Here is a 19,802-nt window from a genome sequence, read left to right on the forward strand (position 1 = left end):
AGAAGCCTGAGTGCTTCAGGCAGCCGTTTGCCATCGGGACCGACCGACGGCAGGGGGAGGGAGAAAGCTGCAAGAAGCCTGAGTGCTTTAGGCAGCCATTTGCCGTCGGGCCCAACGGACGGCAGGGGGAGAAAGCTGCAAGAAGCCTCAGTGCTGATCATGGAAGGGCAATATGGTTTTATTAAAAAAATTTAAAAATTGAACAGCTACAAAAAATTTGAATAGTCTCAAACAAGTGCATGTGTCCCGTTTATCACAGTCTAGCTTTAATTACAGAATGCACTCCCTCACACACAGAAATATCAAGAAAATTAAAATGCAAGCCTTTGCAAGGGTTCAATAAACAAATTTTCACTTTTTCTGCAGCACTTTTTAAAATGGCCGAGTGCCAATGTTTACTTCAGACTGCGCGTGCGCGAACGCTCCAACGCGCACGCGCAGGGTTGCCGACACCAAAAAAACTCATTTAAATTGTACCCGCCCCCTCCTACTTACAAAATCGGCGCGAGGGGTAGGCTCCGCCCCCTGTGCGCCGCGCCAAGCAGACATTGAGCTGCAAGACGCTCGAGAATACCGCGTTTTTTTTTCAAGCGCCGTTTTCGGCGCGAGAAACGGGCGCCCAGCTCGGAGGGGCGCCTGCTTTGCCGCGTGTGGAAACTTGGGGCCATAGTTTTCTGCAGTTCTAGTCAGGTAGAACAGTTTCACTTTGGAACAGAATTTTTTTTTTCAAAAGGGGGCGTGTCCGGCCACTGACGCCTGATTTCAAAGTTTCCACAGTGAAAACGTACTCCAAACTAACTTAGAATGGAGTAAGTGAAGATTTTTGTACGCTTGAAAAAACCTTGTCTACACTTTAAAAAATCAGGTGCAGGTTACAAATTAGGCATAGGGAACGAGGTGGTGGGGGAAGGGAAGTCATTACATTCTACAATCAATCCTTAGTTATACTTATACAAATATACAAATAAATCCAACCTTAATAAAAATTTATAAGCAAAGAAAAGATTAAATAAACCATGTTCCTACCTGTGTGAAAGTGCTTCAGGCAGGCCTTTCAGGCAGCGGTGTGGCGTCAGTGTCTCGGCGGCAGGCAGCAAGCAGCCTTCGAGCTGAGCTTGCGGTGCTTGAGGCAGGGGTGTGGCGTCAGTGTCTCGACGGCATGGCAGGCAGCAAGCAGCCATCGAGCTGAGCTGCGGTGTTTGAGGCAGGCCTTCATTCCCCGCGAAGATGCAGCACCCGGATGGACTTGAGGCCATTCGGCCATGGGATTGCAGCGGCGTCAATGGCTGGCTGGCAGCCGAAGAATCAACGCAGGACACACGCAGCTCATTAAGGTTCTTGAGGCCATTCGGCCACACTTTAGGGGCGGCGTCAGTGGCTGGCCAGCAGCCAAAGATACAGCAGCAGCCTTCGAGCTGTGAGGGGGACTGAGGCCATTTGGACAGGGAGAGGCAGCCACATAGACAGTTTTATATTTAAATTTGCAGAATGGGTGCTGCATTGTCAACACCACATATTATGCAATGGTTTGCCATCTATTCACTGCATAGGAGAGAATTGATTAGAGCTCACCGCACCAGGAACGTCGTAGCCTTTAGGTTGATGGGCAGGAGACCTTACCCACGTCGACAATATCGAACCAGGCGCTCGTACCTGGACATGAGCGCGGCTGATTGTGTGAAAAGGCTGCGTTTTCGCAGGGAAGTTGTCACTGAGATCTGTGATATGGTGAGAGCAGATTTGCTAATATCTCCACTTCCTCACGCAGGAAATTCTTTGTTCTTGGTGGACGTTGATCCATTGCAAAGTTGAATTGGCACTCTTATTTCTCCAAACACACAGTCCTTAATTTGCAGGCACCGGTTCTGCAAGTTTAGCAATGAAAAGCTGAACTCACTGATTTTAGCAGGTGATTTATTCAGCAGTGCTGCTAAAAGCACTCCCTCACACACAGAAATATCAAGAAAATTAAAATACAAGCCTTTGCAGGGGTCCAAGAAACAAATCTTCACTTTTTCTGCAGCACTTTTAAAAATGGCCGAGTGCCAATGTTTACTTCAGACTGCGCATGCGCAAACGCTCCAACACGCACGCGCAGGGTTGCCGGCACCAAGAAGCCTCATTTCAATTGTACCCGCCCCCTCCTACTTACAAAATCGGCACGAGTGGTAGGCTCCGCCCCCTGTGCGCCACGCCAAGCAGACATCGAGCAGAATACCGCACTTTTTTTCCGGCGCGAAAAACAGGCGCCCAGCTCTGGGGTGCGCCTTTTTCGCCGCGTGTGGAAACTTGGGGCCTTTGTCTCTAGTTCGAAACAACGATTTAAAACATAGCATTCATATCAGTTTTATACATTTTTAGGTATTCCTGATTTCTAACAAAGTACCGCAAATTCACACCCGAAATATATGCATTTGAGTGCTGAGTCTCTTGGCAAGGTACCGGGGTAGCGAACCTTGTGGAGGAGCAGAGCAACTTCCTGATTTCCACGTTAAACTGTGCATGCGTGGATGCCAGAAGTTGCTGTCCAATTTACTCCTAAATATTCTTACCACAAAATCCAGCCCATTAGGTCCAGCATGCACGCTCAGTTACAAAACAAATCTTAAAATGCTGGATGTTTTGATAGTGGCAAACATCTCGGGGAAAGTTCCCTAATCAAACAGCAGTAAAACTCCAAATAGTCACAGGCTGTGTTTATTTATGCAATTAGTCTTTCTAGCCTTAAAGGCACAGACTATCTTAAACATAGTCCCAGGATGTTACTACATTGTGTATTACACATTATAGTACAGCTGCTGTTTATAATTCAACATGTAATCAGATTTACTGTAAGCATTCCCATAGGTGATCAGCTAGCAATATAAAACAATAAATTCCACAGAGAACAAGTCAACTTAGTCTTCGAGTATAACTATAACAAAAGCTCCTGTTCAACAGTGCATTTTGCATCAATAATTCATTTAGACTTTTTTTAAATACAGTGCAGCTGGTTTGGATCCACAACCATGTTTTGCGCTGCCATTGATGGGTTAGACTAGCCTCATACTCTTACTGATGAATTCACCAAATAGCATCTTTGCCCTTTTTAAATTTAAAAAGTTGTACAGAGCTGCTAAAGGCTGATAATTTTTAATGTTTTTCATTTTCAACACCTTTGACAAGAGTTAATAATTTTAGCTCATTACATTACTATATGACAAGTTATTCCACCGTATCATACAGTGCCCCTGATTTAGAGAATAGTAGGCAGCCAAATCCTACAGTGACAGTCTTCTTAAGTCACTGAGCAAGAACTCTTAAAATCCACATTTTAAAAAAAAATGTACGTTTGTTGCTCATCATAAATGGCAGAGAAAAATAAATAAAACTAGGAGGCAGCCTCTAGCAGTAACCTCCCACAGGACTCTTGACTGCACTCTTTTAAGACCACACCGTCTAATTGCTGTTAATAAAGACTGGGTGAGTTCATTCTGAGCTTAATTGTATTTCAGTCTGCTGGTCAAAGCCCTGCCTTTGTCTTGTCTTTTTTAAGTGTGATTCCTAAGGTCAACTGAAAGGCTGCATGCAGGCTCTGGAATTGTTTCTTCATGGAAACTTTCTTTGTACATTTTAAATGACTGCCTTTGTATCTTTACGCTTTTTAAAAAGTGTAATCACATGGAAATTTAAGTGTAATAGACAGGAAATGCATCCTAGACGTACCATTTTATATTATTAAATAGACTTTATTAAAAAAAATCAGATTACCACTATGACGCACAGCCCTTTTCGTCTCAGGTCAGAGTCTCAAATCTATAAATATTTTTTTTTGCGCAGTTGAAGTGGGCACATTTACCTGGCACTTCAGTTTCCTCTGAAGCTTGAAGCAACATTGCCACAGGCAGTTATAACCCAGCCAGTATGACTAAGATATAATTCTTCAATGTGCCTCACTTATGCTGTTGCCTGTTGACAAGTGTTACAAGTCAGCAGCATTAAAAAAAGTGAGGCTGCATCCTGCGTGAGTTTAGCGTTTTCGATGCTTTTTTACATCCTCCAGTATTGCAAACGTAATACATTAAAACAGCCTAGTCATGTATTAGAATTCATATTACAGGTACATTGTCCCAAATCCAGCAACCTCTGGACCAAGGCCATGCCGGTTTTCGGGTTTTTCTGGATTTCGGAAAAGAAAATCCGACTTCCCAAATCCGGTAACCTCTGGGCCAATTTTTGTATTTTTCCAGATTTCGGAGAAGAAAATCTGACGTCCCGAATCCAGCAACCTCGGGGCTGAGGTCGTGTTGGTTTTTGTATTTTTCTGAATTTCGGGTCAGTCGTTAAAACACTGAGAGTCGGGTCGGTTCACTTCTGGGTCGGGGTTGAGAGTCATTCGGCAAGGCTCGGACCGATGGCACATTGGACGACTCCATCTGCAATGCGTTTTCTAAAAAAAAATGTCCAGTATTCGGACAATTCCGTTTTTTTGAATTCCGGATTCGGGATGTTGTATCTGTATAATGCTGTCAAATATATATTATACAGATTTTATATAATTTGTTAACATCTAAAGAATGCATCTTAAATGCACTGTATAAGGCCCTTTTAGTTTCAACCAAATTTCTTCTTCTGTTTTACAGTATATTCTTTCGATGGGCTCCTGGTTTTTGGCTTGCTTTTCATATGCACCTGTGCATACTTAAAGAAAGTTCCACGACTAAATAAATGGTTACTTTCCGAAAAGAAAGGAGTATGGGGCGTATTTTACAAAGGTAAACAAATATGCATACTAGATTTGATGAACAAAAACTTTAATCTGGTTTAGAATATGGTAAAATCACTACAGGTATTATCCTTAGAGAGAAATTATAGAACAACCATATAGTGACACTTGATTTGTATGACATATTGGTACAGTTTGTATTGAGTATTAAAACTCATCAGTATTGGTTAACAAATTATTGTTGTACAAATGGAACAAGGAATGTGATTTTAAAATAATCATTGACAAAAATCATAAAATAAATTAAATTGGGATTTGACCTTCCCCCATACCAGCAATATTTTAATGTTTTTTTTTTACTGACTTTAGATCTTCTTTGCACCATATAGTTCTCAGACAAGAAGAGCAGGTAACCCTATTCTTGGCCAGTGTCACTTTGAGCAGGCCATTAGAGGGTGTGTGGAGTAACCTGTTGTGACTCCCATCAATCTGTCCTGCCACTTTGTGATGAAATACCGACGGTCCTCTTGTGCCTCTCCCTATGGCACAGCAGAGATTGAGACTTCCTTATGTGGTTAAGCACAGACATGAACCCAAACACTACCCATCCATGGCGCATGTTGGAACATCATTACATTGGGACACCTCACTAAAGGGATTTGCAATGATCCTGAACATGATATTTTAAATTGCCGTGTGTTTAGATTTATTGTATTTGTAAAGAAAAAAAATGAACGAATACTAAGTAAAACTATGTTTCCTTACAGCTGCAGTAATAGGAACGAGGCTTCATGTACCAGTGGCACTATCTTGCCTTGTCATGGGTGTTTATGTTTTGTTTATTAAATGACACCAGCAGTCCAAACTTGAAGAAGAACCTAAGAGGAACAATATATTTAGCAAAACCATTCAACAAGGATTAAGATCAGATAATGTTTTCTTTCTGTACAAGAATTGAACACTCTACTGTCTATCCTCTCGTGCTATCCTGGAGGTGATTGGAAGAAACACTGGCCAATGGAAAAGTGTATACACGGTCCGCATTAAATCTGTCCCTTAATTCCAAGGTGTATGCTTATAGCAAATCTTCTGTTGCACTTGAAAACAACATGAAAGACTAGTCAGGCAATTAGACAAGATCTTTGATTATTGCAATTTTGAAGGAAGTATTTATGTAGTAACCTTTCTGATTTTTTAAAAATTGGAACTATAATCCTGAAATAATCATTTAAAATGGGTTTCTTTTTCAATTTCTGAACTTAATATAAAATACTAAAGTTTCAATTTTTTTTTTAAAAGAGGTAATTTTGTTTTGGCTTCTTTTGTCCGAGATGATGAGATTGTTGTATATTGGTCCCGTTGACTATGTTTGCTGCTGTCTTCCCAAAACTATGTGTACTATAGGTTAATAATAAATGTAATGCTTTATTCATAATTTAGGGTGTTGTGGTAAAGTTTATAAAGTGGGATGCTTAACCAGAACATTAACAATCTTCAATGGTTATTTTTGGATAAATAGTCTATTGGAATCTATAAAGTGGCTGATTGTAGCAATGATGACTATGCCCAACCTGCCTTAAAACGGTTAGTTACTTGGAACACAGTGACTGCATTGGTTTTATTGGCCCATTGGTTACTGAATCTTAAAGTAGTCAATCTGTTGAACATTTCCTGGTTGAAGTTTCCTGTTTTTCCTTTGATATTGAAGCTGCAGTTTATATTCTTGGAAAATGTTATCTGCAATTCGAGGAATTATCATAATTTTGGGCAGAAGTATAAAGTTTAAAAAAAAATAAAAGCAACCATTGCAGGGAAAACTGGTTTTGAATTTTAATGCTGATGGTCTTTTTCTTAGTCTTTTGAAGAGTGGCATCTGTATCTGTGGTTATGTGTTGCCCTTATAGCTCTTCAGAGAAAAAAATTAGTCATTTCTGGCTGAGGTAGCAGTGGAATGTTTTAGTGCAGCATGTACTGCATACTCTGAATTTCTGCATTCTGGTACATGGATTTGCTAAGAATTTAGGCATTTGCAGCACTCATACTGCCACCCCGAATGAGCTTGAGACTTTTCTTGTCCGCATAGTTCAGCTACTTAATGGATAAATTCCAGCAGGGAGCCAGTGAAATGAATTATAAAATGTATTTTTATCTTGGGAATGATATTTTTCTGTACGTGAAAAAGAAAGGCTTGCACTTATATGATGAATAAATGCAGCCTTGCTAATGTCGCTCACACCCTGAGAATTTTGTTAACAGCCAGCTATTCTTCAAACACTATTGCCCAATGCTTAAAACTCAAACCCAAGGCAAAGATCAAATAAATTCCTTCAGAAGCAATTGACACAGCTCCATTTTAAACACTAGTGCAAAGACCTAGCTACAATTTTATAGGAACAGGATATATAAGGACACAAAAGACAGAACCTTCTATTTCACCTTGATACAAAGTGGCAATAATACTCAGAAAAGCTAATGGGAAGCAATTGGCGTATGGGTGTTCTTCTGAGGTTAAGCCATATTATTGGAACAGTATAGAGAACTTTATAGTGTATCCAACCTGTGTTATTCATAAGATACTGACACTTGCAAAAGTATTCATGTTTCAGCTCTGATATGTGTTTCTGAAATTTTTGTCAGTTGTCAATTTTAACCAGCAATACATTGGCTTTTTTTTAATATTGTGTTACATCACTTATGTAAGAGATGGCATTACCTAGCTGATAGTTGAACTAATTCAAACTATGATGAGCACCTTGTAATGCCATATGCAAGAAAGCAAGTGGTTGCTCAATACAGTACAATCCTATTACACTAACATGTCTTTAGTTTATTCTATTTAGACTGTTCCTGTTTCGAGGTTTTACTAAAGTTAAATGTTACAGCATTAACAGCTCTTTAACTGGAACAGCGCACTGCTCATGATGGTTTGTTTTGAAATAATGTTATATGCAATGCAGAGTTGGGGGTGCACCATCAACAGACTTAGCTCTCCTGCCTCTGGGAAGGGAAATAGTGCTATAAGCAGGTTCCAGATGAAAAATATTCCAGATGAAACATGCTCCAGACAATAATTCTCGAGCCCAGGGCAGTGGATTTGTTTTATTGACTGAAGCTGGCAGTCGGGAAGAAATATTCTGATCCCTCTCTTGTAATTGGAGGAGCCCACGGAAGAAATTGGTATAAACAATCCTTTCCCTGGTTTTTGGAAGGAACCTGCCTTTCTCCTTGAGGAACAAGTCCTTTTGAAAGAAGAAAAAACTTGAATTTATCTTGCCTCTTTTATGTTATCCAGATGTTACAAAGCATTTCACAGCCCAATGAGTATTTTTGAAGTGTAGTCACTGTTGTAATGTATGCAAACACGGCTACAAATTTGTCAAAAGTAAGATCCCACAAACAGCAATGAGATAAGTAACCAGATCATTTGTTTTTGTAAGTGGTGTAAGTTAAAGAAAGAAAGGGATAACTCCCTGCTCTTCGAAATAGTGCCCTGGGATCTTTTACGTCCACCTGAGAGGGCAGACAGGGACTTGGTTTAACATCTCATCTGAAAGACGGCACCTCACTAGAGTGTCAACCTAGATTTATGTACTTAAATCCTGGAGTGGGATTTGAACCCACAACTTTCTGATTCAGAGGCAAGTGTGCTACTCGCTGACAGTTAAGGACAAAGTCTTGACTAGGACACCTTGAATACCTCCCTGTCCTTTGAATAGTGCAATGAGATCTTTTAGTCTACCTGGACATTTGGAAGGTTGGCTCAGTTTAACAACTCATCCAAAAGAGAGCACCTTCAACAGTGTAAAACTCTCCACACTACTGCACTGTAGTGTCAGTCTAGATTATATGCTCAAGTCTTTGGAGTTTGAACATGCTACCTTCTGACTCGGAGGCAAGAGCGTTACCACAGGGCCATGGGTGACACATAGGTTGCTGGCATGAATTTGTTGCAAGGTTGAGGCCTTTACCCCTCAGTTCTGTTAGTGATTTATACTATTTTATATAAGCTAAACTGATTTCAGTTAGGAAAGAATCTGCCTGTGATAATAAAAGCATTAATTTTTTTCAGTCTGCATATTTAGTGTCACTGCAAAGTGGGCCCAACCTAACTCCGGAGAGGAGTGTTGTGACAAACTGCTTGGGATACCGCAGCCCACAGTCGCTAAATATAAACTTTAACTGGTGGTAGTGGAGCTCTGTTTATGCTGTAATGACACATGTACGGAGGTCTCTTCTGGGCAGGAGATTGCAGTTCCAGCCATGCAGTATAAAGAGGGTCAGATGCCGGGTACGATATGATTGTGAGATTCCCCTCTTTCGTTATTGTACTTGGTCCCTTTGTTCATTTTTGTAAGTAATCTCATCGATTCACCTTCAGGAATATAAAATAATTATTGATCTTGCCTACCTTATAATAGCATAAGATGTTTGGATTGCATTACATTGGTTTTCTCATCGTCACTTGCATCATTTTTGTGCTGTTCCATACAGAATTGAATAACAAATGTTATGTTTTAACTATAATGTAATTCCACTGTACAAGCTAAAATTGAATGTGTTGTAGTATTTATGTTCATTAACAACCAATGCAGCAATTCCTCCCTGTAGATTTGATTGCTTAAAAATGGGAAGGCATTGGACATACAACATTTCACCCAGGATTTCCAAAGAATGGGAGGAAGCCAAATACATCAGATTCTTTAACTTAGGGAGACCTACAAGGATCCAGCTTTGGCCCATTCTTTTCTGTATCTACATACTGCCCCTTGGTGACATCATCTGAAGATAAAGGGTCAACTTGTACATCTGCCTTGATAACACCCAATTCTACTCTCCTCCACCTCTCGCAACTTATGCTACATTTGTGCTGTCAGACTGCTTGTCTGACATCCAGTCTTGAATGAGTTACAATTTCCTCCAGTTAAACACTATGAAGACGAAAACCATCATATATGGCCCTTTCCATATACTCCGTACCTTCATCATCGATTTTATCCCCCTCCTCAGCCATTGTCTTAGGTTGAACTAGACTGTTCACAACCTTGGCATCCAATTTGCCCATCAGCTGAGCTTCTGCCCTCATTTCCTCTCCATCACAAAGGTCACCTACTTCCACCTTCATAACATCGCCCGCCTCTGCCTAAGCCCAAATCCATCTGCTACTGAAACTCTCTTCCACGCCTTTGCCATCTCCATACTCGACTATTCCAATGTTCTCCTTACCAGCCTTCCACTCTTCATACTCTATAAACTTAAGCTTAGCCAAAATTCTGCTGTTTGCATCTATCGTGCACCGTCTCGCTCACCCTTTACTCCTGTCCACACTTACTTGTATTGACTCCCCATCCCTGAATATCTCCAATTTAAGTTCTCATACTCATATTTAATTCTCTTCATGGCCTTGACCCTCTCTATGTCTGTAGCTTGCTCCAGATCTACAACCCCACCCATCAGAACTCTCTCTTGCTCTGACTCTTGCCTCCACAATTGGCAACCATGCCTTCAGTAATCTTCCAAAGTAGTCCATGCTCCGAAATTCCCTTCATAAACCACTCCACTTCTTCACCTTCCTGTTCTCCTGTGAAACCCTGCATAAAGCCCATCTCTTTGATCAAGCTTTTGGTCACCTCTCCTAATATCTCTGCTTTAGCATCCATTTTTAAAAATCTGATTATGCTCTTTGAAACAGCTTGGGACATGTTTCTACATTAACGGTGCTATATAAATGCAACTTGTCATTAAAGAGAATGAAACTGCTTATATTAGAGTTAACACACTTGCTGTAGGTGATGTGTAGTAATATGGTGACATATCATTAATGGAGTGCAATGTTCACCATCTTCCAAAAGTTCCTCCAGTTTAATATGTTAGCTCACCATCATCATCCACACCTACCTCAGATAAAATTTCTAACGTCTGTTACAAAGCTATCTCAACCTCACTTAGAAGCAATGTGTAAGAAGGCTGTACCTTTCTAAGAAAGCCATAAATGAATTGTGCAATCACCTGTAATCAGACCTGCAACCGAGGAACAACATTGATACCACACTCCAAATAGCTGTAAAATTGATGCTCGCACTCGAATTCTGCCAGCTTGATTTGACATGGATCGGTCAGTTTGTGATTCACCACTGAATGACTTAGATTACAGGATGTACTGTTTCAACGTATCGGTGAATACATTGAAATTAGCACGAGCGTGGAATAGCAGTAAGAGAGACGGACAATTCCCCCGCCCCCCCCAAAAAAAGATGTGACATTCCGAGAGTACAGGGTGCTGTAATGTTTTTTTTGGGGGGTGGGGGGGATTATACCAGAGGGTTAATTTCCCGATTTCGCACTTCTAGCGGGGAGCCTCGCCCGACTGAAGTGCATATGGCAAATTCAGATGCGCTTTGCAAAGATTTTCCAACCATTCATTTAAATAGTTGGAAAATCATGCACGATGTGTTCCCATATTTCCACTATGCATCCTCGCTGCGTTAGATATTTTCCCAGGCTCAGTGTCACGGACCACACCTGTAAGTGAATCTTTGCTTTCTACAAACTGCAGCGTATCCCTTTATTTTCACAGTGTCTCAGTGAATGTTGTAACCCCAGGGGTTGAATAGACAATTCATATTGCTGTAGTTTGGATATATCAAATGCCACCACGTGGTTTCTTTGCCTGTGAACAGCGGAAGAATAACTATTCTGTCACTGGGGTTTAGGTTATAAACGCCTAAGCAGATTTATTGAACAGATGAATAAATGGCAGCAAGGACAAACAATAGATTTACAATAATTGTCGAAAATAACAACGCTGCTTCTGCATTCTCAGTGCTCTATTCAGAACTCCTACACGGCAAGCGAGCCCCAGGTGGGCAGAGGAAACGTTTCAAGGACACCCTCAAAGCCTCCTTGATAAAGTGCAACATCCCCACCAACACCTGGGAGTACCTGGCCAAAGACCGTCCTAAATGGAGGAAGAGCATCCGGGAGGGCGCTGAGCACCTCGAGGCTCGTCGCCGAGAGCATGCAGAAAACAAGCGCAGGCAGCTGAAGGAGCATGCGGCAAACCAGACTCCCCACCCACCCTTTCTTTCAATGACTGTCTGTCCTACCTGCGACAGAGACTATAATTCCCGTGTTGGACTGTTCAGTCATCTGAGAACTCACTTTTGGAGTGGACCTGGGTGTCATCGTTCATCAGTCCTGGAAAGTTGGCATGCAGGTACAGCAGGTGGTGAAGAAGGCAAATGGTATGTTGGCCTTCATAGCAAGGGGATTTGAGTATAGGAGCAGGGAAGTCTTACTGCAGTTGCACAGGGCTTAATTTACTGTCTAAATTATATTATTTTGTACTACAGTGTGCTTACAAGAACTTATCTCAATGAGTATGCCTGAGGTAAGTGTGTAGCAAGAAGCTGTACAGTTTGGAAGGATGCACTGTATGTTGGTTAATATTTCAAACTCATCATCATCGGCAGTCCCTTGAAATCGAGGAAGACTTGCTTAGAAACATAGAAAATAGGTGCAGGAGTAGGCCATTCGGCCCTTCGAGCCTGCAGCACCATTCAATAAGATCATGGCTGATCATTCACCTCAGTACCCCTTTCCTGCTTTCTCTCCATACCCCTTGATCCCTTCACCCGTAAGGGCCATATCTAACTCCCTCTTGAATATATCCAATGAACTGGCATCAACAACTCTCTGCGGCAGGGAATTCCACAGGTTAACAACTCTCTGAGTGAAGAAGTTTCTCCTCATCTCAGTCCTAAATGGCCTGCCCCTTATCCTAAGACTGTGTCCCCTGGTTCTGGACTTCCCCAACATCGGGAACATTCTTCCCGCATCTAACCTGTCCAGTCCCGTCAGAATCTTATGTTTCTATGAGATCCCCTCTCATCCTTCTAAACTCCAGAGTATAAAGGCCCAGTTGATCCGATCTCTCCTCATATGTCTGTCCAGCCTTCCCTGGAATCAGTCTGGTGAACCTTCGCTGCACTCCCTCAATAGCAAGAATGTCCTTCCTCAGATTAGGAGACCAAAACTGAACACAATATTCCAGGTGAACTAAAATATTTTATAGTTACCATATAATGAATGAAGGCATTTAAAATTGACATTTTTTGCTAAAGATGCCAATAATAAACAATAAGATGTTAAGTCTCATTTTGATGAACAATTAACAGAGTGGCACTTACAAAGTGAGAACAGGTTGACTATTTTGCACTGTATATGTGACCATCCTCACAGCCCTTGTTCAGTCTCTGTAATTGACTCCTGTGGTAATGACAAATGGTTAGTGCCATTTGCCTGATATAGGCGGCTGCCCATGATAAGCATGGATGGTTTAAGTGATGGGAGCTGTATAGAGTATAACTGAAAAAAACAGAAAAATGCTGGAAACAATTCAGAATTCCAGCATCCACAGTATTTTGTTTTTTGGTAACTGTGCCTTGTTTTAGGAATATACCAGAAGAGGGCAGCACTGCATATACATGTTGTCCTAAAATTAAATCTTCCTGAAGGTTACAAGATGTATTCACAGCTGCTTACTTTTACAATATTAATCAGACTTGATATTAATTGTTGAAATCATGCAACTAGACAATGAATTAAACATTTAGTGGTGATGTTACCCCTAAAGTTATTATTTTACAGCGTCTCAACTCCAAAGGTTTCCACTGTTAGCACCAAAGGAGATTAATATTAAAAGGGACAGAAAACTGGGTGTAGCACAGCTAACAGCTTTAGCTGTCAACTTTAATGCTGTTGAGAGTTTACTGTCCTGTGAAAATTGACTTTATTAGCACTAACATTCTGGAATTAATTTCCCACAACTGATGAACGAATGAATTTGAATTTATATAGAGTCTTTCAAGTTCTCAGCATGCCCCAAACTGCTTTATAGCCAAAGCAACTTCTTTTGAACTGTAGTCACGATTTTTGTGGCAGCTAATATGAACATGGCAAGTTCCCACAAACAACCATGTTTGAACCTATCAAATCAGGTTTCCGCCCCTGCCAGAGCACTGAAACAGCTCTTAACCAAATCACAAATTACATCATATGTGACTGTGATCTTGGTGCACTATTGCTCCTCATCTTTCTCCACCTGTCTGCAGCCTTTGACACGGTTGACCATGATACGTCCTTACTAGACAGTATAAATGCACACGAGGCCCATGCTTGAGAGAAGGTCAGTCTGTGACCTGTCCTTTATTCCTTAGCACTCAAGTGATGAAGGTGGGTGGAGCTTCCCCTTTTATACCTGAAGGTCCAGGTTAGGAGTGTCTCCCACCTAGTGGTCATTGTTCTCACAGTATACAACTTAGGTCAGATTATACATGGGTTACAATGCTGGTTGAATACATGACAGACCACACCATCCTCGGCTGCCCGTATCCTGACTCGCACCAAGTCCCGTTCACCCATCACTCCTGTGCTCGCTGAGCTAAATTGGTTCCCAGCCCAGCAATGCCTCGATTTTAAAATTCTCATCCTTGTGTTCAAATCCATCTATAGCCTAGCCTCTCACTATCTCTGTAACCTCCTCCAGCTCTACAACCCTCCAAGAAATTCTGCAATCCTCCAATTCTGGCCTCTTGTGCACCCGCAATGTCCTTCGCCCTCCATTGACGGCTGTGCTTCAGCAGTCCTGGCCCTAAGCTCTAGAATTCCCTCCATAAACCTCTCTGTCTCGCTTTCCTCCTTTAGGACACTTCTTAAAACCTACCTCTTTGATCAAGCAGCTCACCTGTCCTAATACCTTCCATGTGGCTCGGCGTCAAAGTCTGTCTGGCTACAGTGAAGTGCTTTGGGATGTTTTACTACGTTAAAGACATTATATAAATGCACAATGTTGTTGATGGGACAAATGTCTGCATAATCTGTTCTGGTGGAGTTGATTAAAGGATAAACATCAGCCAGGACACCAGGAGAATTGTTCATCTGAACAGGCAGATGGGGCATTGGTTTAAAGACTCACCTGAAAGACAGCACTTCCAATAGTGCAGCATTCCCTCAGTGCTGCACTGAAGTGTCAGTCTTGCTGGGGCAGATTAACAATTTTTGCTTCTCTCTCCATTTCTGCTGCTGTCTCTTTTTGCTTTCTTCTTTCCTTGAGGTGGATGTGGTGAGTAGCTTGGTGTGGCAGGAAAATCAGCCACCAAAAGCTGAAGGCTGTATTTGAGATGGGGTTTGTGGTGAAAATGTGGTCCTCAGTAGCTCCCTTCAGACCCATCTTCCAATCACTTGTGCTTTCACCCCCTCTTGCTGTGATCACATCTCCTACACCTTCACCATCCCACCACCCGCTCCTTTTTTACCACTGCTTCACTCCCATTGCTTTCCCTTTTAACTACTTGTTCAACCTTTGTATTGTCCCCTCCCTATTGCTCTGCTGTCATTCACCTCACCCTTATCTCCCATCAGCTCCCCCCTCGCTCATTCCCCCAAATTTAAAAGTGCAAGAAATGGGACTAAGTGGCTAGCTCTTCCAGAGAGCTGGCACAGGCGCGATGCGGCAAATAGCCTCCTTCCCTGTTTTATGATCCTATTATATTCCTTATATGACACAGGCATTGGAATTGGGACTTTGCTATTATTGAAAAATAGGTGAGTCCCCTTTGCTCCTATTCAGCATGGTCCCACAAGATGATGACCAGGTTGAAGTTGGTATCCAAGATCACTGAGCAATGGTACATGTGTATATATAAGCCTGTTGCATTGTGCCCTTTATGTGTTATGGTCTGATATTTGATCCAAACATTAAGAAATGTAATCTGCTTTCACATGTTAAGGTAAGTCTCCTGTCACAGTACAACATGAGTAGCATGATTTGCTGCTGCAATTCCGCATAAAAATTCCCAGAGGAAGTGAAAATGCTGACTTCTGGGTGGATTTGAGCGTAAACAAAAAATTTCCCCTAACTATAGGTCTAAACTGAGGTTGCTTTTGATTTGTTGGCTCTTTGGGGGGGAGGGGGTGTGGTTGGCAGCTTTTTAAACCTGTTAATCAGGTTTTGTTGGTTGGCGTGCATGCATCCCAGAGCAGTGCTTCACCTGCCTTATATGTCACACACAATATCATCTGCAGTGACTTATTAAATAAATGGGAATAGGTTTATACTATTATCATCCTCAAGCAACCTCTATCACAATGTTTTTTTTTTAACTTCTTCATTAATATCACTAGACTTTTGTACTTGCTTGTCCTCTAAGAAGAGATTTTTTTTTAAACATAGGGATTCTTTTAATCTGCTCGATATGTGGTTGCAGGGCAAAATTAATAGCGTGAAGCCAATGGATAAAGAGAGCTTCTCAATTCTACCACATTAGAATAAAGATAAACGTCCAGGGAGAGTGCTGTTTATTCAAGGTATTCCCATATTAAGTAGGGAAAGATTAGTCTGGGTACAAATGTTCTGGGCATTTTAGCAAAAATGTCAAGGTCTTGAAATTAAATTCTATGAAGATTAGCATACGAATGCTGATCATTTTACTTCAAACATTGTCAGCAGTGGCTCAGGGTAGCACAGCCGGCTCTGAGTCGGAAGGTTGTGGGTTCATTCACTTCCGTTTTCTTTGGGCGATCGTGAGATCGCCGAGAAATCACATCGCCCATTTGACATCGCTGGGGTAAGGCCAAGTGGAAAATCGCAACAAAAAAAAAAATGGGCCTTGAGCCGGCGATCAGCACGGGCGATAGGTCCCGCATCGCTGGAACAAGGCCCATTTTTTTCGGCCTTAGCCTGAAAGTGGAAAGTCGAGCCCCAATTCTTTTACTGACAAGATCACCCTGGAGTTTGGTCTCTCTTCCTTATAACTTGTCTCTGAAATTCTCCTGCGGGAAACCACGCTATGAGCTAGGGATGCAGATCTTGTTTGTTTCACTTTTCTGATTCTACTTTATTTTTATGATTAGGACTCAGCAAAGCATGATCTGTAAATGCATAAAATATATTTTCCTTAAAAAAAATCCCATTCTGTGTAAAATTTCTATGTTTGTAATCTACTTAATTTCAGATTGGGGTTATCTATGTGGAATTTAAGCACTTCTCTATAGTGTGTCTCCTGGAATTCTTACTGCACTTCCTGTTGGGAAACCATGGTTTTCTTCATTTTTGTTGAATCATTATGCACAACAATTGTGTACTCCACAGGCACAGTACTGAAGATTTTGCTATTTCTATCAGTTAAGTGGCTCCTTAGTGCTTGAGATGTGTCACAGGTTTATTATTACAGGTGAGCACGATTGATTTTCACTTATTGTAAAATCCTATTTGTAACAAGATCAGCTATTGCAAGATTGTACACACCCATAGTTTTGCTTGCAGATCATAAAACTCTATGAAAAGAATACTTGAAGCCTTTATAAAAAGGAGGAAAATGTAGACAGAGACTTGTGAAATGTCTTTCCCTTCACCGACCAATATAAAGAATATATGAGAATAATTTTTAAAAATTGATTCTCAGGATGTGGCATCGCTGGCAAGGCCAGCATATATTGTCCATCCTTAGTACAACTGAATGGCTTGCTATACCACTTCAGAGGGCGATTAAGAGACAACCATGTTGGTGTGGGACTGGAGTCACAGAAAGGCCAGATTGGTTAAGGACGGCAGCTTTCCTTCCCTAAAGGACATTAATGAACCAGTCGGGTTTTTATGACAATCTGACCACAGCTTCCCACACTGTTTCTGCAGGCCATTACATGTCATAACAACGCTTTGCTTAAAAAAAAATCAGCCGAACACTCTCTTTATACTTTTGGTGATAACTTTAAATTTATATCATCCAATTGTTGCCTCATACACTGGTGAAAATACTTTTCTCAATTTACTTCACCAAAACTCTTTATAATTTTGAACAGTTCTATCAAATCCTATTTTAACTTTTTTTGTTCGAATGAAGAGTTCAATTTCCCCAGTCTCTCCTCCTCTCATATATGAACTAGGATCTCAACTGCACAAAAATCTATTTTGTTGCATTCAATCTCTAATCTACAACAACAACAACAACAACGTTTATTTATATAGCATCTTTAACATAGTAAAACATCCCGAGGCGCTTCACAGCAGTGTTATAAGACAAACCAGATAAATTTGATACCGAGCCACTTAAGAAGAAATTACAGCAGATGACCCAAATCATGGTTAAAGAGGTAGGTTTAAGGAGCGTTTTAAAGGAGGAAAGAGAGGTAGAGAGGCATAGAGGTTTAGGGAGGGAGTCCCAGAGCTGAGGGCTCAAACAGCTGAAGGCACGGCCACCAATGGTTGAGCAATTATAATGAGGGATGTTCAAGAGGGCAGAATTTGAGGAGCGCAGACATATAGCTATATATAAAATTATTATAATGCATGCTTTATATTAATTGGTGAAAGAAAAGACATTGCAAGAGCCGCAGACTATATTTTCCTTCATATAGGCTTTAAGTGCACTTTTCATAGATTTTTATGATGTGCAAGCCTCTCATCCCTGGTATAGAAACATAGGGCCCAAGTTTCCACACGATAAAAAACGGGCGCCCCTCCGAGCTGGGCGCCCGTTTTTCGCGCCTAAAACGGCGCCGGAAAAAAAACTCGCGATTCTGGAGAGCCCTGCAGCTCCTTGTCTGTTTGGCGCGGTGCCCAGGGGGGCGGAGCCTACACTCGCGCCGATTTTGTAAGTGGGAGGGGGCGGGTACTATTTAAATTAGTTTTTTTCCTGCTGGCAATGCTGCACGTGCGCGTTGGAGCGTTCGCACACACGCAGTGTGAAGGAAACATTGGCACTCGGCCATTTTTGTAGTTCTTTGTAGCTGTTTAATTTTTGAACATTTTTGAATAAAAGCACATTGCCATCAGCACATCAGCACTGAGGCTTCCTGCAGCCTTCTCACTGTCTCCTTCCCCCTCCCGCGGGAACGTCTTCCTCCCCTCCTGCTGTGTTCGGGCCCGCCCGCCGTCGGGAACGTCTTCCTCCTCCCCCCCTGCCGTCGGGAACGAAAGAACGAACTTGTGAGGCTGGCTGAAGCACTTTCACACAGGTAGGAAGATGGTTTATTTAATCTTTGCTTATAAATGTTTATTCAGGTTGGAGTTATTTGTATAATATTTGTAGAAGTATAAATAAGGATTTATTGTAGAATTTAATGACTTCCCTTCCCCCCCTCCCCCCCATCTCGTTCTGGACACCTAATTTGTAACCTGCGCCTGATTTTTTAATATGTAGAACAGGTTTTTTCAGTTCTACAAAAATCTTCACTTGCTCCATTCTAAGTTAGTTTGGAGTACGTTTTCACTGTGGAAACTTTGAAATCAGGCGTCAGTGGCCGGACACGCCCCCTTTTGAAGAAAAAATTCTGTTCCAAAGTAGAACTGTTCTACCTGACTAGAACTGCAGAAAAAAAAATGTGGAGAATTGCGATTTCTAAGATAGTCCGTTCTCCACCAGTTGCTCCTAAAAATCAGGCGCAAATCATGTGGAAACTTGGGCCCATAGAAACATAGAAAATAGGTGCAGGAGTAGGCCATTCGGCCCTTCGAGCCTGCACCACCATTCGATAAGACCATGGCTGATCATTCCCTCAGTACCCCTTTCCTGCTTTCTCTCCATACCCATTGATCCCTTTAGCCGTAAGGCCCATATCTAACTCCCTCTTGAATATATCCAATGAACTGGCATCAACTCTCTGTGGTAGGGAATTCCACAGGTTAACAACTCTCTGAGTGAAGAAGTTTCTCCTCATCTCAGTCCTAAATGGCCTACCCCTTATCCTAAGACTGTGTCCCCTGGTTCTGGACTTCCCCAACATCGGGACCATTCTACCCGCATCTAACCTGTCCAGTCCCGTCAGAATCTTGTATATTTCCAGGAGATCCCCTCTCATCCTTCTAAACTTCAATGTATAAAGGCCCAGTTGATCCAGTCTCTCCTCATATGTCAGTCCGGCCATCCCGGGAATCAGTCTGCTGACCCTTCGCTGCACTCCCTCAATAGCAAGAATGTCCTTCCTCAGATTAGGAGACCAAAACTGAACACAATATTCCAGGTGAGGCCTCATCAAGGTCCCGTACAACTGCAGTAAGACCTCCCTGCTCCTATACTCAAATCCCCTAGCTATGAAGGCC

At 41.8% G+C, this 19,802-nt stretch overlaps 1 protein-coding gene across 3 annotated transcripts in view; it reads left to right on the forward strand.

Moving 5' to 3' along the window:
- LOC139227866 (mitogen-activated protein kinase 14) overlaps nucleotides 1-19,802 on the forward strand; it is a 164,248-nt gene that overhangs the window by 11,181 nt on the left and 133,265 nt on the right. For 2 of the 3 annotated variants that reach the window (XM_070858955.1, XM_070858956.1), the window contains 2 exons: nucleotides 4,623-4,754; nucleotides 5,473-6,140. In XM_070858955.1, the coding sequence (XP_070715056.1) occupies nucleotides 4,623-4,754; nucleotides 5,473-5,555 (215 nt within the window). In that variant the 3' untranslated portion in view covers nucleotides 5,556-6,140. Of the gene's footprint in view, nucleotides 1-4,622; nucleotides 4,755-5,472; nucleotides 6,141-19,802 lie in introns of those variants that run through there. The other variant, XM_070858957.1, reaches the window with a different exon arrangement.

Source organism: Pristiophorus japonicus, chromosome 17, assembly GCF_044704955.1.
Source record: "Pristiophorus japonicus isolate sPriJap1 chromosome 17, sPriJap1.hap1, whole genome shotgun sequence".
NCBI classification, from domain to species: domain Eukaryota; kingdom Metazoa; phylum Chordata; class Chondrichthyes; family Pristiophoridae; genus Pristiophorus; species Pristiophorus japonicus.